Source organism: Bombina bombina, chromosome 6 (genome assembly GCF_027579735.1).
Source record: "Bombina bombina isolate aBomBom1 chromosome 6, aBomBom1.pri, whole genome shotgun sequence".
Lineage (NCBI taxonomy): Eukaryota > Metazoa > Chordata > Amphibia > Anura > Bombinatoridae > Bombina > Bombina bombina.
Window position 1 is genome coordinate 389,842,663 of NC_069504.1, and position 14,978 is coordinate 389,857,640.

A 14,978-nucleotide genomic window follows, 5' to 3' on the forward strand; every position below is an offset into this window, starting at 1 on the left:
CTGTCACAGGGAATGAGCTTCCGCAGACCAGAGTGGGTCATTGTCACAACCGACGCCAGCCTAGTGGGCTGGGGCGCGGTCTGGGAATCCCTGAAAGCTCAGGGTCAATGGTCTCAGGAAGAGTCTCTTCTCCCGATAAACATTCTGGAACTGAGAGCGATATTCAATGCTCTCAGAGCTTGGCCTCAACTAGCAAAGGCCAAATTCATAAGGTTTCAGTCAGACAACATGACGACCGTTGCATATATCAATCATCAGGGGGGAACAAGGACTTCCCTGGCGATGAAAGAAGTGACCAAGATAATTCAATGGGCGGAGGATCACTCCTGCCACTTGTCTGCGATCCACATCCCAGGAGTGGAAAATTGGGAAGCGGATTTTCTGAGTCGTCAGACATTCCATCCGGGGGAGTGGGAACTCCATCCGGAAATCTTTGCCCAAATAACTCAATTATGGGTCATTCCAGACATGGATCTGATGGCGTCTCGTCAGAACTTCAAGGTTCCTTGCTACGGGTCCAGATCCAGGGATCCCAAGGCGACCCTAGTAGATGCACTAGTAGCACCTTGGACCTTCAACCTAGCTTATGTATTCCCACCGTTTCCTCTCATCCCCAGGCTGGTAGCCAGGATCAATCAGGAGAGGGCCTCAGTGATCTTGATAGCTCCTGCGTGGCCACGCAGGACTTGGTATGCAGACCTGGTGAATATGTCATCGGCTCCACCATGGAAGCTACCTTTGAGACAGGACCTTCTTGTTCAGGGTCCATTCGAACATCCGAATCTGGTTTCCCTCCAACTGACGGCTTGGAGATTGAACGCTTGATTTTATCAAAGCGTGGGTTTTCAGATTCTGTAATAGATACTCTGATTCAGGCTAGAAAGCCTGTAACTAGAAAAATTTACCATAAAATATGGAAAAAATATATCTGTTGATGTGAATCTAAAGGATTCCCATGGAACAAGATAAAAATTCCTAAGATTCTATCCTTTCTACAAGAAGGTTTGGAGAAAGGATTATCTGCAAGTTCTCTGAAGGGACAGATCTCTGCTTTATCTGTTTTACTTCACAAAAGACTGGCAGCTGTGCCAGATGTTCAAGCATTTGTTCAGGCTCTGGTTAGGATCAAGCCTGTTTACAGACCTTTGACTCCTCCCTGGAGTCTAAATCTAGTTCTTTCAGTTCTTCAAGGGGTTCCGTTTGAACCCTTACATTCCGTAGATATTAAGTTATTATCTTGGAAAGTTTTGTTTTTGGTTGCAATTTCTTCTGCTAGAAGAGTTTCAGAGTTATCTGCTCTGCAGTGTTCTCCGCCCTATCTGGTGTTCCATGCAGATAAGGTGGTTTTGCGTACTAAGCCTGGTTTTCTTCCGAAAGTTGTTTCCAACAAAAATATTAACCAGGAGATAGTTGTACCTTCTTTGTGTCCGAATCCAGTTTCAAAGAAGGAAGGTTTGTTACACAATTTGGACGTAGTCCGTGCTCTAAAATTCTATTTAGAGGCTACTAAAGATTTCAGACAAACATCTTCCTTGTTTGTTGTTTATTCTGGTAAAAGGAGAGGTCAAAAAGCGACTTCTACCTCTCTTTCCTTTTGGCTTAAAAGCATTATCCGATTGGCTTATGAGACTGCCGGACGGCAGCCTCCTGAAAGAATCACAGCTCACTCCACTAGGGCTGTGGCTTCCACATGGGCCTTCAAGAACGAGGCTTCTGTTGACCAGATATGTAAGGCAGTGACTTGGTCTTCACTGCACACTTTTGCCAAATTTTACAAATTTGATACTTTTGCTTCTTCGGAGGCTATTTTTGGGAGAAAGGTTTTGCAAGCCGTGGTGCCTTCCATTTAGGTGACCTGATTTGCTCCCTCCCTTCATCCGTGTCCTAAAGCTTTGGTATTGGTTCCCACAAGTAAGGATGACGCTGTGGACCGGACACACCAATGTTGGAGAAAACAGAATTTATGCTTACCTGATAAATTACTTTCTCCAACGGTGTGTCCGGTCCACGGCCCGCCCTGGTTTTTTAATCAGGTCTGATGAATTATTTTCTCTAACTACAGTCACCACGGTATCATATGGTTTCTCCTATATATATTTCCTCCTGTCCGTCGGTCGAATGACTGGGGTGGGCGGAGCCTAGGAGGGATCATGTGACCAGCTTTGCTGGGACTCTTTGCCATTTCCTGTTGGGGAAGAGAATATCCCACAAGTAAGGATGACGCCGTGGACCGGACACACCGTTGGAGAAAGTAATTTATCAGGTAAGCATAAATTCTGTTTTTAGCAAATTAAACGGTAAAAAATGCTTTTATGGCTATAGCACCTAAATAATGTTATATAATTCTGCACTATGTGCAGAATTATATAACATTATTTTTAAGGTTTACTGTCCCTTTAAGAGGGACAGACCCTGATTCTGAGCTCTGTCCCACTGTTCCTCTGATACAGCAATATGTCCCTATTTGCAGAATTTACCTTAGCTCCACCCACAAAACACCCAGACACACCCACAAACTGCCCAGACAGACCCATCGACCAACCAGACACCCCCACAATCTCACCAACTAACCAACCATGATCCCACCCCTCCAAAACAGCTCCACCCACAATATGGTGGTGGGCCCCCATCAATCCTGATACCCAGCCCCAAATGTTAGAAGGTATGCATTTGATAATAGAATGAAAAGTCTGTTAAAACTGCCTGCTCTATCTGAATCATGAAAGTTTAATTTTGAATTTCATTCCCCTTTAAATTACAGTAAACTGGGACAAAATGAATAAAGTATTTTGCAAAGTTTTTATAATATATCATTAAAAGACCCTAGGACTTTATTATTACAATATTTATTTATTTTTGTCAATATTTGTTTTGTGATATATGGTTGTTTTTTTATTATTTTCTGACTAATTCATTGTTTATTATTTATGTATACTATATAGCAATTATTATTTATATATGCATATAGTGGTATATACTTAGGAAGCGCCCCCCAATGGGACTGATGCCTAGCTGCATTTCCCCCTAATTTTTATAATTAAAAGACCACTCAATGCAGTAGAATTGCATAATTAACAAGTGCATTATAAAAAGACAATGATTAAACACCTACTCTGAAAGTCAAAAAAGCAGTAGATTGTGACAGACATTAACCAATCACAGACTAGTATACGTATACTCTGTGAGCTTGTGCACATGCTCAGTAGGATCTTATTCCCCAGAAAATGTGTATATAACAAGATTGTGCAAAATCTGATAATTGGAAAGTGTCTTAAAACTGCATGCTCTTTCTGAATCATAAAGGTTTATTTTGACTGGAGTGTCCAGTTCAGAGGCATAACTAGAAACCACAGGGCCCAGGTGCAAGAATCTAAGAAGGGCCCCTCTAACCCCCCCTCCCCCCCAAAAAAGGTGAATTTGATACAAATCTGTGCGCCCACAGTCTGTGAGATGGTCTGACCCCCTATCACTGTATATAGTGACACTGTTTATATATAGTGAGTTAGTGACACAGTCTGTAATCTGCCGGTGATATGGCTGGCCTGACCCTACCCGCCCCAATACTTTCTAAAGTGACCACAGTAGTCACATGGTCCAGCCCCCGCCATACTGTATATAGTGGTACTGTATAGTGACACTGTTTACCCCCGCCCCCCCCCCATGCTGCAGTAACAAGGTCTGTAATTTGATGGTTCCACAAACATACACACACACATACATGCATAAATACACACACAGTCACATACATACATACATATACACACAGTCACATACATACATACACACACACATACACAAATATACACACAGTCACATACATACATACACACACACATACACAAATATACACACAGTCACATACATACACACACACACATAAACACCAATGGGTAAAACAGAAACACTAACCCCTGTAGTCAGAGACACTAGTGAAGCATCATGTCACACTCACATGATATCAGTGCAGGCAGTGGCAGGTCAACATTTTTTATTGGGAAAAAAATGTTTTTGTTTTTTTTAAAGCTGGGCCCCCACCATCAGGGGCCCAGTCGCAGTTGTGCCCTCTACACCCCCTGTAGTTCCGCCCCTGGTCCCTTTAAAAATTAAATATTAAAATCTCAATCAGTGTTATGTTCCTTTAAGTTTTAAAGTGAACACTGAATATGTTTTATTTGGCAGTTCATCAAAAACAAAAACAACTCAAATATACAGCAGAATATTTTAGTTTAATATACCAGTACATAACATATATACATATACCATAACAAAAACGTACAAAATATATATGCAAAAAAATAATTGATTTCATCATGAAAAAAATCTAAAATTGTAAATCAACCACTTAAACAAGGACATTTAAAATATGTTTATGAGCATTGCTTATTTGTAAAATATTTCACAGAGTCTGTTTAAAGAGCTGTGAGTACCTTTTGGTGAGTACATCCAGTACTCAGACTCGGACTGGTAGTAAGGATCAGAAGCGTATGCTGGGAGATATTTGGAGGACTGTACCAGATCATCACTTGTTTTACTTTTGGTTGCTTCAAATGGATCATCTGAAAGCAATGAAGTAGGTTGAATATAAAAGGCGTCAGAAGTATAAATCTAGCAATAAAAATCACTTAGCAATTATGTCTTATGACAGAAGTTATTTTCATTCCTCATTCTGCCATCTGCTTCACGTGCCAATATAAATTTTATTCTTTGCTTTTATGAGGTTCAGAGAGATCTATTTTTCTCTGATTAAAAAAGGATGTGCAAGACATAAAAATCTATTGCATCTCTACACTGTAATACTCTTAGAAAAAAGGCTTGGAGCGTTGCCATGTTCTATTATACCAGTATCATCACTAATAATCTGTATGAGTTATTTATTATACCTCTGGCTTTATAATGTCTAGAACCGCTAATTGCAGCATTTTTTAAAGAACATCTTTATAATTGTAAGTGCAGGAAATTTATATTTACAAAGTGCTTTATTGCACAAAATGTGCACTGAAAATAAAACATGCATGGCCTTTAACATTATTATGTCACAAGGACTAAAACAGCAACCTTTAAAGGGACATTAAAAGTATTTTTTATACATGCATTATAAATGATTCACTGCATTGTAAAATAAATGACTAAGGACTAAATTGCAAGTGGTGCACTAATGTTAGTGTGAGTAACGATAACAATATCATGACCAGGCTATTTTTAACAGTGTTATAAGTTGAAAATAAACAGTTTGAGCACAAACTAAAATTGCACTTGTCGGGTTAGCGCGACTGAAGACATTTCTAAATGTGTGTATGTGGGTGTATATATATATATATATATATATATATATATATATATATGTTTATATGTGTATTTATATATTCCTATATGTATATACATACATATATAAACATTTAAATACATATATATATATATATACACATGTATACACATATATACACACATACTGTGTATATATATATATATATATATATACACACTTTAAAAAATTCTTTCCACTCAAATACCTTAAAACTAGAAAACACTTTTTTTACATTTTTATATCTCATAATGGGCCAGATTACGAGTGGAGCGCTAACAGTTACGCACGAGTGATAAGGGGTTATTGCGGGTGTTTGCAAAAGTGCCCCAGTTTCCCCCATAATTTAGTGTAGTATAGTTTAGACCTCGGCTTTGTCTGACAACCCTTTTAGATTAACCTGTGCCTGCCTGAATAATAATATAACCTCTGCTATGTCTGACAACTCTTTTGGATTAACCTGTGCCTGCCTGAATTACTTACTGAACCCTGCTTTGCCTGACCACTCTCCTGGATTCTCCTTGCCTACCTTAACCCCTTAATGACCAAAGTTATACCCTGTACAACGTTGGTCGTTATGCCCTTAAGGACCAGCGACGTACCCTGTACATCGCTGCAGTCCTGGGCTTCTTTCTGCCACAATCTCACTCAACATAGTGAGAGCATGCTATTTCTGCATGCCCCACAAGTGGGGCACTGCAGAAATAGAGTTGCAGAGTTGTCTATGCAGAGAGGGCCAGCGATGGTGCCGTTCATTGGTTTGTGGGAGCAGTAGCAGGGAGGTGGGTGGGCGGCCCGTCGTTGAAGGGACTTCCTGTTCCTGTAGTGCGCGCAAGACATCAGGAGCCCGGGGGGCGAGGGCGCGCGCATGCTACAACTACATTAAGTTGATTGCGGGAGAGAGGGAGAAAGAGGGAAATTACTTTTTGTAAAGGGATTGGGGAGAGGTAAGGTGTTGAGGGGGGTGCAGCTACACTACAGAAAATGGTTTAGAATAGAAAAAAAAAAAAAACACGTTTATTATGGCAAAATGGGTACTGGCAGACAGCTGCCAGTACCCAAGATGGTGGAAGATAGATAGAGGGTGGAGGGTTAGAGAGCTGTTTTGGGAGGATCAGGAAGGTTGGGGGCTAAGGGGGGATCCATCACTGCAAAATAAATATTTATTAAAATAAAAAAATATTTTAGTACTGGCAGACTTTCTGCCAGTACTTAAAATGGCGGTGACAATTGTGAGGTGGGGGAGGGAAGAGAGCTGTTTGAGGGGGGTCAGGGAGGGATCAGGGGGTGGGATGTATCAGGTGGGAGGCTGATCTCTACACTAAAGCTAAAATTAACCATACAAGCCCACTACAAGCTACCTGATTAACCCCTTTACTGCTGGGCATAATACAAGTGTTGTGCACAGCGGCATTTAGCAGCCTTCTAATTAACAAAAAGCAATGCCAAAGCCATATATGTCTGCTATTTCTGAACAAAATGGATCCCAGAGAAGCATTTACAACCATTTGTGCCATGATTGCACTAACTGTTTGTAAATAATTTCAGTGAGAAACCTAAAATTGTGAAAATGTTTAAGAAAAGGTGAGAGATTTTTTTTATTTGATCGCATTTGGCGGTAATATTGTGGCATGAAATATACCAAAATGGGCCTAGATCAATACTTTGGGTTGTCTACTAAAACAAATATATACATGTGAAGGGTTATTCAGGGATTCCTGACAGATATCAGTGTTCCAATGTAACTATCACTAATTTTGAAAAAAAAAAAAAATGGTTTGGAAATAGCAAAGTCCTACTTGTACTTATTGCCCTATAACTTGCAAAAAAAAAAGCAAAGAACATGTAAACATTGGGTATTTCTAAACTCAGGACGAAATTTAGAAACTATTTAGCATGGGTGTTTTTTGGTGGCTGTAGATGTGTAACAGATTTTAGGGGTCAGAGTTCGAAAAAGTGTGTTTTTTCCCATTTTTTCATCATATTTTATCATTTTTTTATAGTAAATTATAAGATATGATGAAAATAATGGTGTCTTTAGAAAGTCCATTTAATGGCGAGGAAAATGGTATATTATATTTGTGGGTACAATAAATGAGTAAGAGCAAAATTACAGCTAAACAAAAATACCGCAGAAATGTAAAAATAGTGTGCCACTTATCATTTAAATATATTTTTGATGTGTTTTGCGCAACTTTTTAGTCGAGCATAACAGTTAACCATAGCTCTGAAGTCACGCTATACTGCTGAGTGTTAAATTCAATTGCGCTCAAGAAAAGTGTTTAATTTTTAAATGGTAATACACACGCTACGACCGAAGCACACAAAGAGCCAAAATATAAATCTTAATGCTCATGCGCAACAGTTAGTACGCCACTCGTAATCTAGCCCTTTGAGGGATATTATGTTTAAAGTCCCTTTAAAGGGTAGACAGATACAAATGCATTTATTCTACAGATATGTGCATAAGTTTGCCTGCCAGACATGAGTAAAGTAAAAAAAAAAAAAGAACAAAAAAAAAAAGAACAAAACACAAAAAAATCTTTAACTAATTCATCCTTTTTGTTGTTGGAAGGATAAGCACATTTGTAAGTAAGGAGCTGGGATAAAGCCAGACTTCCCACAATGAAAAGGAGCAGAGTTCTTACTTACACCACGGCACAGAGCCGACCGGCAGAGACAAGGCAGAGATAGAAGAGAAGAGACATAGTGACAGAGCGTTTAGTCATCACAGTGAATGTCCACAATAACTTTCTTTTCATTTTGCATCACTTACTATTACTATTCTAATTCTAAACACCCTACCTATGTCACACAGACAGGGCAGCAAACGTCTCCCTTATTTTATCAGCTTCACATTCATTCATACTTCTATATATAAAGGGAGTGCAGAATTATTAGGCAAATGAGTATTTTGACCACATCATCCTCTTTATGCATGTTGTCTTACTCCAAGCTGTATAGGCTCGAAAGCCTACTACCAATTAAGCATATTAGGTGATGTGCATCTCTGTAATGAGAAGGGGTGTGGTCTAATGACATCAACACCCTATATCAGGTGTGCATAATTATTAGGCAACTTCCTTTCCTTTGGCAAAATGGGTCAAAACAAGGACTTGACAGGCTCAGAAAAGTCAAAAATAGTGAGATATCTTGCAGAGGGATGCAGCACTCTTAAAATTGCAAAGCTTCTGAAGCGTGATCATCGAACAATCAAGCGTTTCATTCAAAATAGTCAACAGGGTCGCAAGAAGCGTGTGGAAAAACCAAGGCGCAAAATAACTGCCCATGAACTGAGAAAAGTCAAGCGTGCAGCTGCCAAGATGCCACTTGCCACCAGTTTGGCCATATTTCAGAGCTGCAACATCACTGGAGTGCCCAAAAGCACAAGGTGTGCAATACTCAGAGACATGGCCAAGGTAAGAAAGGCTGAAAGACGACCACCACTGAACAAGACACACAAGCTGAAACGTTAAGACTGGGCCAAGAAATATCTCAAGACTGATTTTTCTAAGGTTTTATGGACTGATTAAATGAGAGTGAGTCTTGATGGGCCAGATGGATGGGCCCGTGGCTGGATTGATAAAGGGCAGAGAGCTCCAGTCCGACTCAGACGCCAGCAAGGTGGGGGTGGAGTACTGGTTTGGGCTGGTATCATCAAAGATGAGCTTGTGTGGCCTTTTCGGGTTGAGGATGGAGTCAAGCTAAACTCCCAGTCCTACTTCCAGTTTCTGGAAGACACCTTCTTCAAGCAGTGGTACAGGAAGAAGTCTGCATCCTTCAAGAAAAACATGATTTTCATGCAGGACAATGCTCCATCAAACGCGTCCAAGTACTCCACAGCGTGGCTGGCAAGAAAGGGTATAAAAGAAGAAAATCTAATGACATGGCCTCCTTGTTCACCTGATCTGAACCCCATTGAGAACCTGTGGTCCATCATCAAATGTGAGATTTACAAGGAGGGAAAACAGTACACCTCTCTGAACAGTGTCTGGGAGGCTGTGGTTGCTGCTGCACGCAATGTTCATGGTGAACAGATCAAAACACTGACAGAATCCATGGATGGCAGGCTTTTGAGTGTCCTTGCAAAGAAAGGTGGCTATATTGGTCACTGATTTGTTTTTGTTTTGTTTTTGAATGTCAGAAATGTATATTTGTGAATGTTGAGATGTTATATTTGTTTCACTGGTAAAAATAAATAATTGAAATGGGTATATATTTGTTTTTTGTTAAGTTGCCAAATAATTATGCACAGTAATAGTCACCTGCACACACAGATATCCCCCTAAAATAGCTATAACTAAAAACAAACTAAAAACTACTTCCAGAACTATTCAGCTTTGATATTAATGAGTTTTTTGGGTTCATTGAGAACATGGTTGCTGTTCAATAATAAAATTAATCCTCAAAAATACAACTTGCCTAATAATTCTGCACTGCCTGTATTTTCTAAGTGATGCTGAGCCATTTCACAAGTTATGATGTGAGAAATACAGCAATCAAATCAATATATATTTATATATACTGTATATATACAAAGTCACCCAACTGGCATCATTTTCTGTGGAGAACACTATATACTTTATATAAAACCTCATTACTAGAATTCTGGTAACAAAATGGATGCTGTCTCACTATGGGATTAGGTGAACTTACCATTTTAATTTTTTTTTGTCATACAAACATAGTCATTTTATAACTGATCAGTCGTTGTAGTATGTGACATTTAGTGCAATTATGATAAGCTTTATAATATATTTACTTGCTTCATGGCTTAGCCCTCCTTGTAAATAATATATACACATACATATATACATACACGCACACACAAATCGGGGAGAGGTCTGGCATGCTGTTCATGCTTTATAATGCAACACCTCAACAGAGGTAGGTTCCAAATAATTTCATAATTCTATCTTATCAATAGAATTATTAGTTTCTGAGAAAAATTTTGTAGTGGTCAACTCTGCAGTAAGCAGGAGGAAGACTGTGACTATATGTAGCATGCACTGAATAAACATCTCATGGGTATGAAACACATATATTGTTTTATGTATTGTTAATCACATGCCATATGAAAGTTTGGTTGTTCAGCACTATTTTTTTTTTTTATGCATAGCATTGCATACAACACAAGGTACAGCGTGCAACAGGGTCTTCACAGTACCATGCCGTTTATAGATGGGGGGTTTCCGGTAAATGTTACTCTCTCCAGCAGCTGTGAAGAGAAGGAACAAAAGAGGAAAGGGAGAAGGACATAAAAGACAAGAGAAAAAAAAATATGTTCAGGAAGAAAAGAAAAAGGAATCGGAAACAAACAAGGACAAGAAAATGAAGGAATAATATGGATAACAAAAGATAAAGAATGGAAAAAAAAAAATAGATGAAAAAAAAATAAATGAAAATCAGTTGAGAATAAGGTATCTATAAGCCGGTGTGTGATAGACCTTTTAAAGCTGGTGGTAGGTGAGGAGCCAGGGAGTGACGTGCTGTGTGTCAGTGTAGGTAGATGCAAAGGAAATGGTATGGTGCCAAACAGGAATGTGCATAGGAGCTATCAAGCTGTCATAGGCAGCTCAGTTTATAACCGGCAAATCAAGGTTCATACCATTGTAAGCATGGAAAAAATATTTAAACACTAAAGAAGTCTAATAACTGCAGAAGTAGAGTACATTGCTGCAAGGAAAACGTTATCTTTTAAACCTATGGATACCAGGGATTGCTACTTGGGGCTTAAACCCAGAGTTGGAATTTTTCATGAAACAAAAACTCATTAATGCAGCATCAATATAACGTTACCATCCACTGTTTCTTGCAGTAACATTTTCCACACCTGAAAAGTCATGAGATATACTGCATATCTATTTATTTTATATTAATCCTCTTGCACAATCCTCTTTCTTCAGCGTACCTGGTATATGAAAATGCCGAGGAGCCTGATAAAGGGTTGGTGTAGAGCAACGCACATCTAACTGGCTATAAAAAGGGGAGTTGGGTCCACTTTCTGTGCCTGAAAGAGGGTACAGAGAGCAAAGCAAGAGTGAAAAGTGAAGCGTGAAACATATAGAAAGTAATTCAAATGTAAGAAAGAGAAGAATTATGAATAAGGAGACAGCCAGAAAAAGAAACGAGAGATACTTAAAATCGAGAAAATTTAGTGTGAGTTCATCTGTGATTTATGAAAATGATAGTCAATGGTACCTGCTCTACCTCATACTGCATTTACTCAACCAAAACATATCTGTTACTGCACTAAGGACCTTTTAAAATCGTTTCCTAAAGTACAGTTTTCATGCTAATGAAGCATATAGTACAAATATCTGTCATTGCTATTAATATACAAAATGACAGACAGAAAAAGATAGAGACAGATATAGATAGACAGACAGACACATAGATAGACAGATAGATAGTACAATAGATAGATAGACAGACAGACACATAGATAGAGAGAGAGATAGATAGATAGAAAAAAGTCAGAATGATAGATACAGTCAAATCGATAGATAGGATATTTTAGTTCTGCATTAACTGTGTTTTTAGGTAACTACTGATTCGATAAACAGATATTCAATAGCTCAAAAGCAACACAAACTTTGGATGTCACATTTATTTCTCAGAAATGGTGGACTTTATCATAAACTAATTGCTGAGCTTTAGATAAGACACTGCTTACCTGATCTGTAGTAATGTTGTGGAGATCTGGGCATGGTAAAGGACACTTCACGATGGCTGTAGAGGGGAGAGTCAATGTAACCAGGACTGGAAGATCTCCTCTGTCGTAAGTCCATCCCTTCATAAATATCCTATATTAGGAATGAAAAACAAGGGAGAATTTTCTGACAAATGTTGAATTTGTTACATTTTCATTCCTAATGCATCATGTGACAGCTATCAGGAAGTCACAAAATGCACTTACGTATATCCTGTGAATCTTGCACATACTTAGTAGGATCTGGTGCCTCAGAAAGTGTTAAAAAAAATAGATTGTGCATATTTAGATAATGGAAGTGATCCAGAAAGTTGTTTAAAAATGTGTGCTCTATCTGAATCATGAAAGTTTAAGTTTGACTTGAGTGTCCCTTTAAGTAATAAATAATCTTCAATTGGTCAAGAACATTTAAAATAGGTCCCAACAACAGTTACTTAGAGTCACAATATTTAGATGATGCTTTGCCTCCTAAATTATATTGTATTAAACATCAACAACTACTGTACTGAAATATTTCTGTTATCCATATGAAAGAAAAGATAAACAAACAATTTGGCATTTCTTTGCCTGAAAACATTGAAAATTATGTAAATATCAGATGTGTACTTCCTATTAATGATAATTGGATGAGTAAGAAGTACCTATCAGCCAATGAACATTAGTAGAAAGTGCCTATCAGCCAATGAGGCCAATTTAAAAAATGTCTTGCAGACCTGATCCGACAGTGCGGATCAGGTCCGCAAGACATCACTGAATGCGGAGAGCAATACGCTCTCCGTATTCATCATTGCACCAGCAGCTCACAAGAGCTGCTGGTGCAATGCCGCCCTCTGCAGACTCGCGGCCAATGGGCCGTCAGCAGGGGGTGTCAATCAACCCGATCGTACTCGATCCGTTTGAACTCCGGCGATTCCTGTCCGCCTGCTCAGATTAGCTCAGGGTTATGGAGCAGCCGTCTTTATGACCGCTGCTCCATAACTTGTGTTTCTGGCGAGTCTGAAGACTCGCCAGAAACACGGGCTGTTTTTTATAGATAGGCCCCAATGAGTGTTAGTAACTATTAGTGCATTAGTGGGCATTAGAAGTGCATAAATGATACAGCTTTCACTTCACATTTTTGAATGCAAAAATAAATAAATAAAATAAAAAAATAATAATAAAATAGCCCGATGCTGTTCTTTCACATGGATGATATTTTTTTTTAATACAATGATCCTTTGTTCAATTAATATCTCAGATACCTTCAAATGTATCACAAGTATGAGCCCAGCAGACAGCATGCATGCTAGTTATAATTCAACGTGGATGGGATATGTAGTAATGATGGGTCTGGAGAACAATAGTACCTCCCCATAGCTGTATCTCTCCAGCATCTCATCCGACGTGTATCTGCTATAAGGCTCGTATGAAATGAGGTCAGGGCGCTGCACTGCGTAGATTGCTTTAATCTTAGGAAGAGCTGCTAGATCCTTGTAATTTAAAATTTCATTGTTTACCTTAGCCTGAGAGAAAAGATGAAGAAAAGAAGAGAAACAGGCAAGAGATAAAAAACGATATTTACTAAGCCTTGCAGTTCTATCTTCTGGAGCCAAAAACCACCTTAATGACTAGCTTGTTAAAATGAGTAATACATTATCTTTACAAAGATGTTGCAGGTCTTATGCACTGCTCAGTAAATATGGTCCAGTAGTTGAGAAATGAGTATAAAAGAACAAAGTAATGAATTAACATGAAGTTACAGAGAATATAATTATTTAAAGCAGCAATAAGACAGACAGAAGGAAACCAGCGACATACATATAATTTATACTTGTAGAGAATGGAAGAAATTCCAGTGTATATAAATATGACAAAATCCAAATAGGAACAAAATGTTTGTGCCTTTCTTTTCATTGTTACTTACACATATTACACGGTTGGGAGAACCAATGCTAGATCCAGGAGGTGAGATAGATGTCTCAGACGCTCTTCTATACTGTGAAGACATAAGGTATAGATTACACATTCACCAGTGGCGTATTTATGTTTTGTGCTGCCCAAGGCACTCAAAATTCTGCCCCCCCCTCAAAGGTTTTAGGCCACTTAATATTTTTTTGGGTCATTGTATAAAATGTTTTGTTTTTTTTTCATAACAATTCTAAAGAAAATGGGCTAGCAAAACACTTGCATACAGGTGGATTGAATTGCATGCATCTCATACCATTTTCTCCCTGAGAGAAGAGAGAGTAAAGAAGGGGAGGGGAAAAAGGGAGGGAAAGGAAAGCAGGAAGGGAGAGAGACAGACAGAGACAGAGAGAGAGACAGAGAGAGAGACAGAGACAGAGAGAGACAGAGACAGAGACAGAGAGACAGAGACAGAGAGAGAGACAGAGAGAGAGAGAATAGAAAAGTGGTGAGGGAAAAAATTGAGTGAAAAAAGGGAGCAAGGGAGGGAGTTTAGAGAAAGAAGGGAGAAAGGAAAGAAGGGAGTGAGTCGAGGGAGGGAGTGAGTTGAGGGAGGAAGGGAGGGAGAAAGGGAGAGAGAAAGGGAGGGAAAGAAGGGAGAGATGAATGGAGGGAATAAAAAATACACTTTGAAATAATCACTGCCCTTTACATGCAAAAACATATAGTAATTACCATTATTCAAGTAATGAAACTTTTTAAGTGTCCGTTTCTTATTTACTCCATGGGTTCATCATGAATGCAGAGAAAACTAGCTATTAGTAGCTATCATATTAGTACTGAGAGTTTATGATTAGACATCACAAGCTGATCTAAGCAGTGCACAGACGCATCCAGTCTGTTAGCTGCTAAGACCTACAATAAGCACTGCGCTGGCAGACCCACTACAGATGATAAGGGGAGGCAGCATATCGGCACAAGGTCTTCTCCTCCAGCCTCACCTTGAAAGCATATCGCCAGTCAAGTTTCTCACCACTGCAAAAATGCTGGCAGCTCTAAATAAAGCAACAGTTTAAAGGA

The 14,978-nt window shown here is 38.9% G+C and overlaps 1 protein-coding gene across 6 annotated transcripts in view; it reads right to left on the reverse strand.

Annotated features, from left to right (window-relative positions):
* Positions 1-14,978, reverse strand: part of ABLIM3 (actin binding LIM protein family member 3) — a 425,761-nt gene that overhangs the window by 98,840 nt on the left and 311,943 nt on the right. For 3 of the 6 annotated variants that reach the window (XM_053717109.1, XM_053717108.1, XM_053717110.1), the window contains exons 9-14: positions 13,918-13,989; positions 13,361-13,516; positions 11,979-12,108; positions 11,214-11,312; positions 10,470-10,520; positions 4,428-4,556 (exon numbers count right to left, since the gene is read on the reverse strand). In XM_053717109.1, coding sequence (XP_053573084.1) covers positions 4,428-4,556; positions 10,470-10,520; positions 11,214-11,312; positions 11,979-12,108; positions 13,361-13,516; positions 13,918-13,989 — 637 coding nt within the window. The remainder of the gene's footprint in view (positions 1-4,427; positions 4,557-10,469; positions 10,521-11,213; positions 11,313-11,978; positions 12,109-13,360; positions 13,517-13,917; positions 13,990-14,978) is intronic. The other 3 variants (XM_053717112.1, XM_053717111.1, XM_053717113.1) reach the window with 3 other exon arrangements.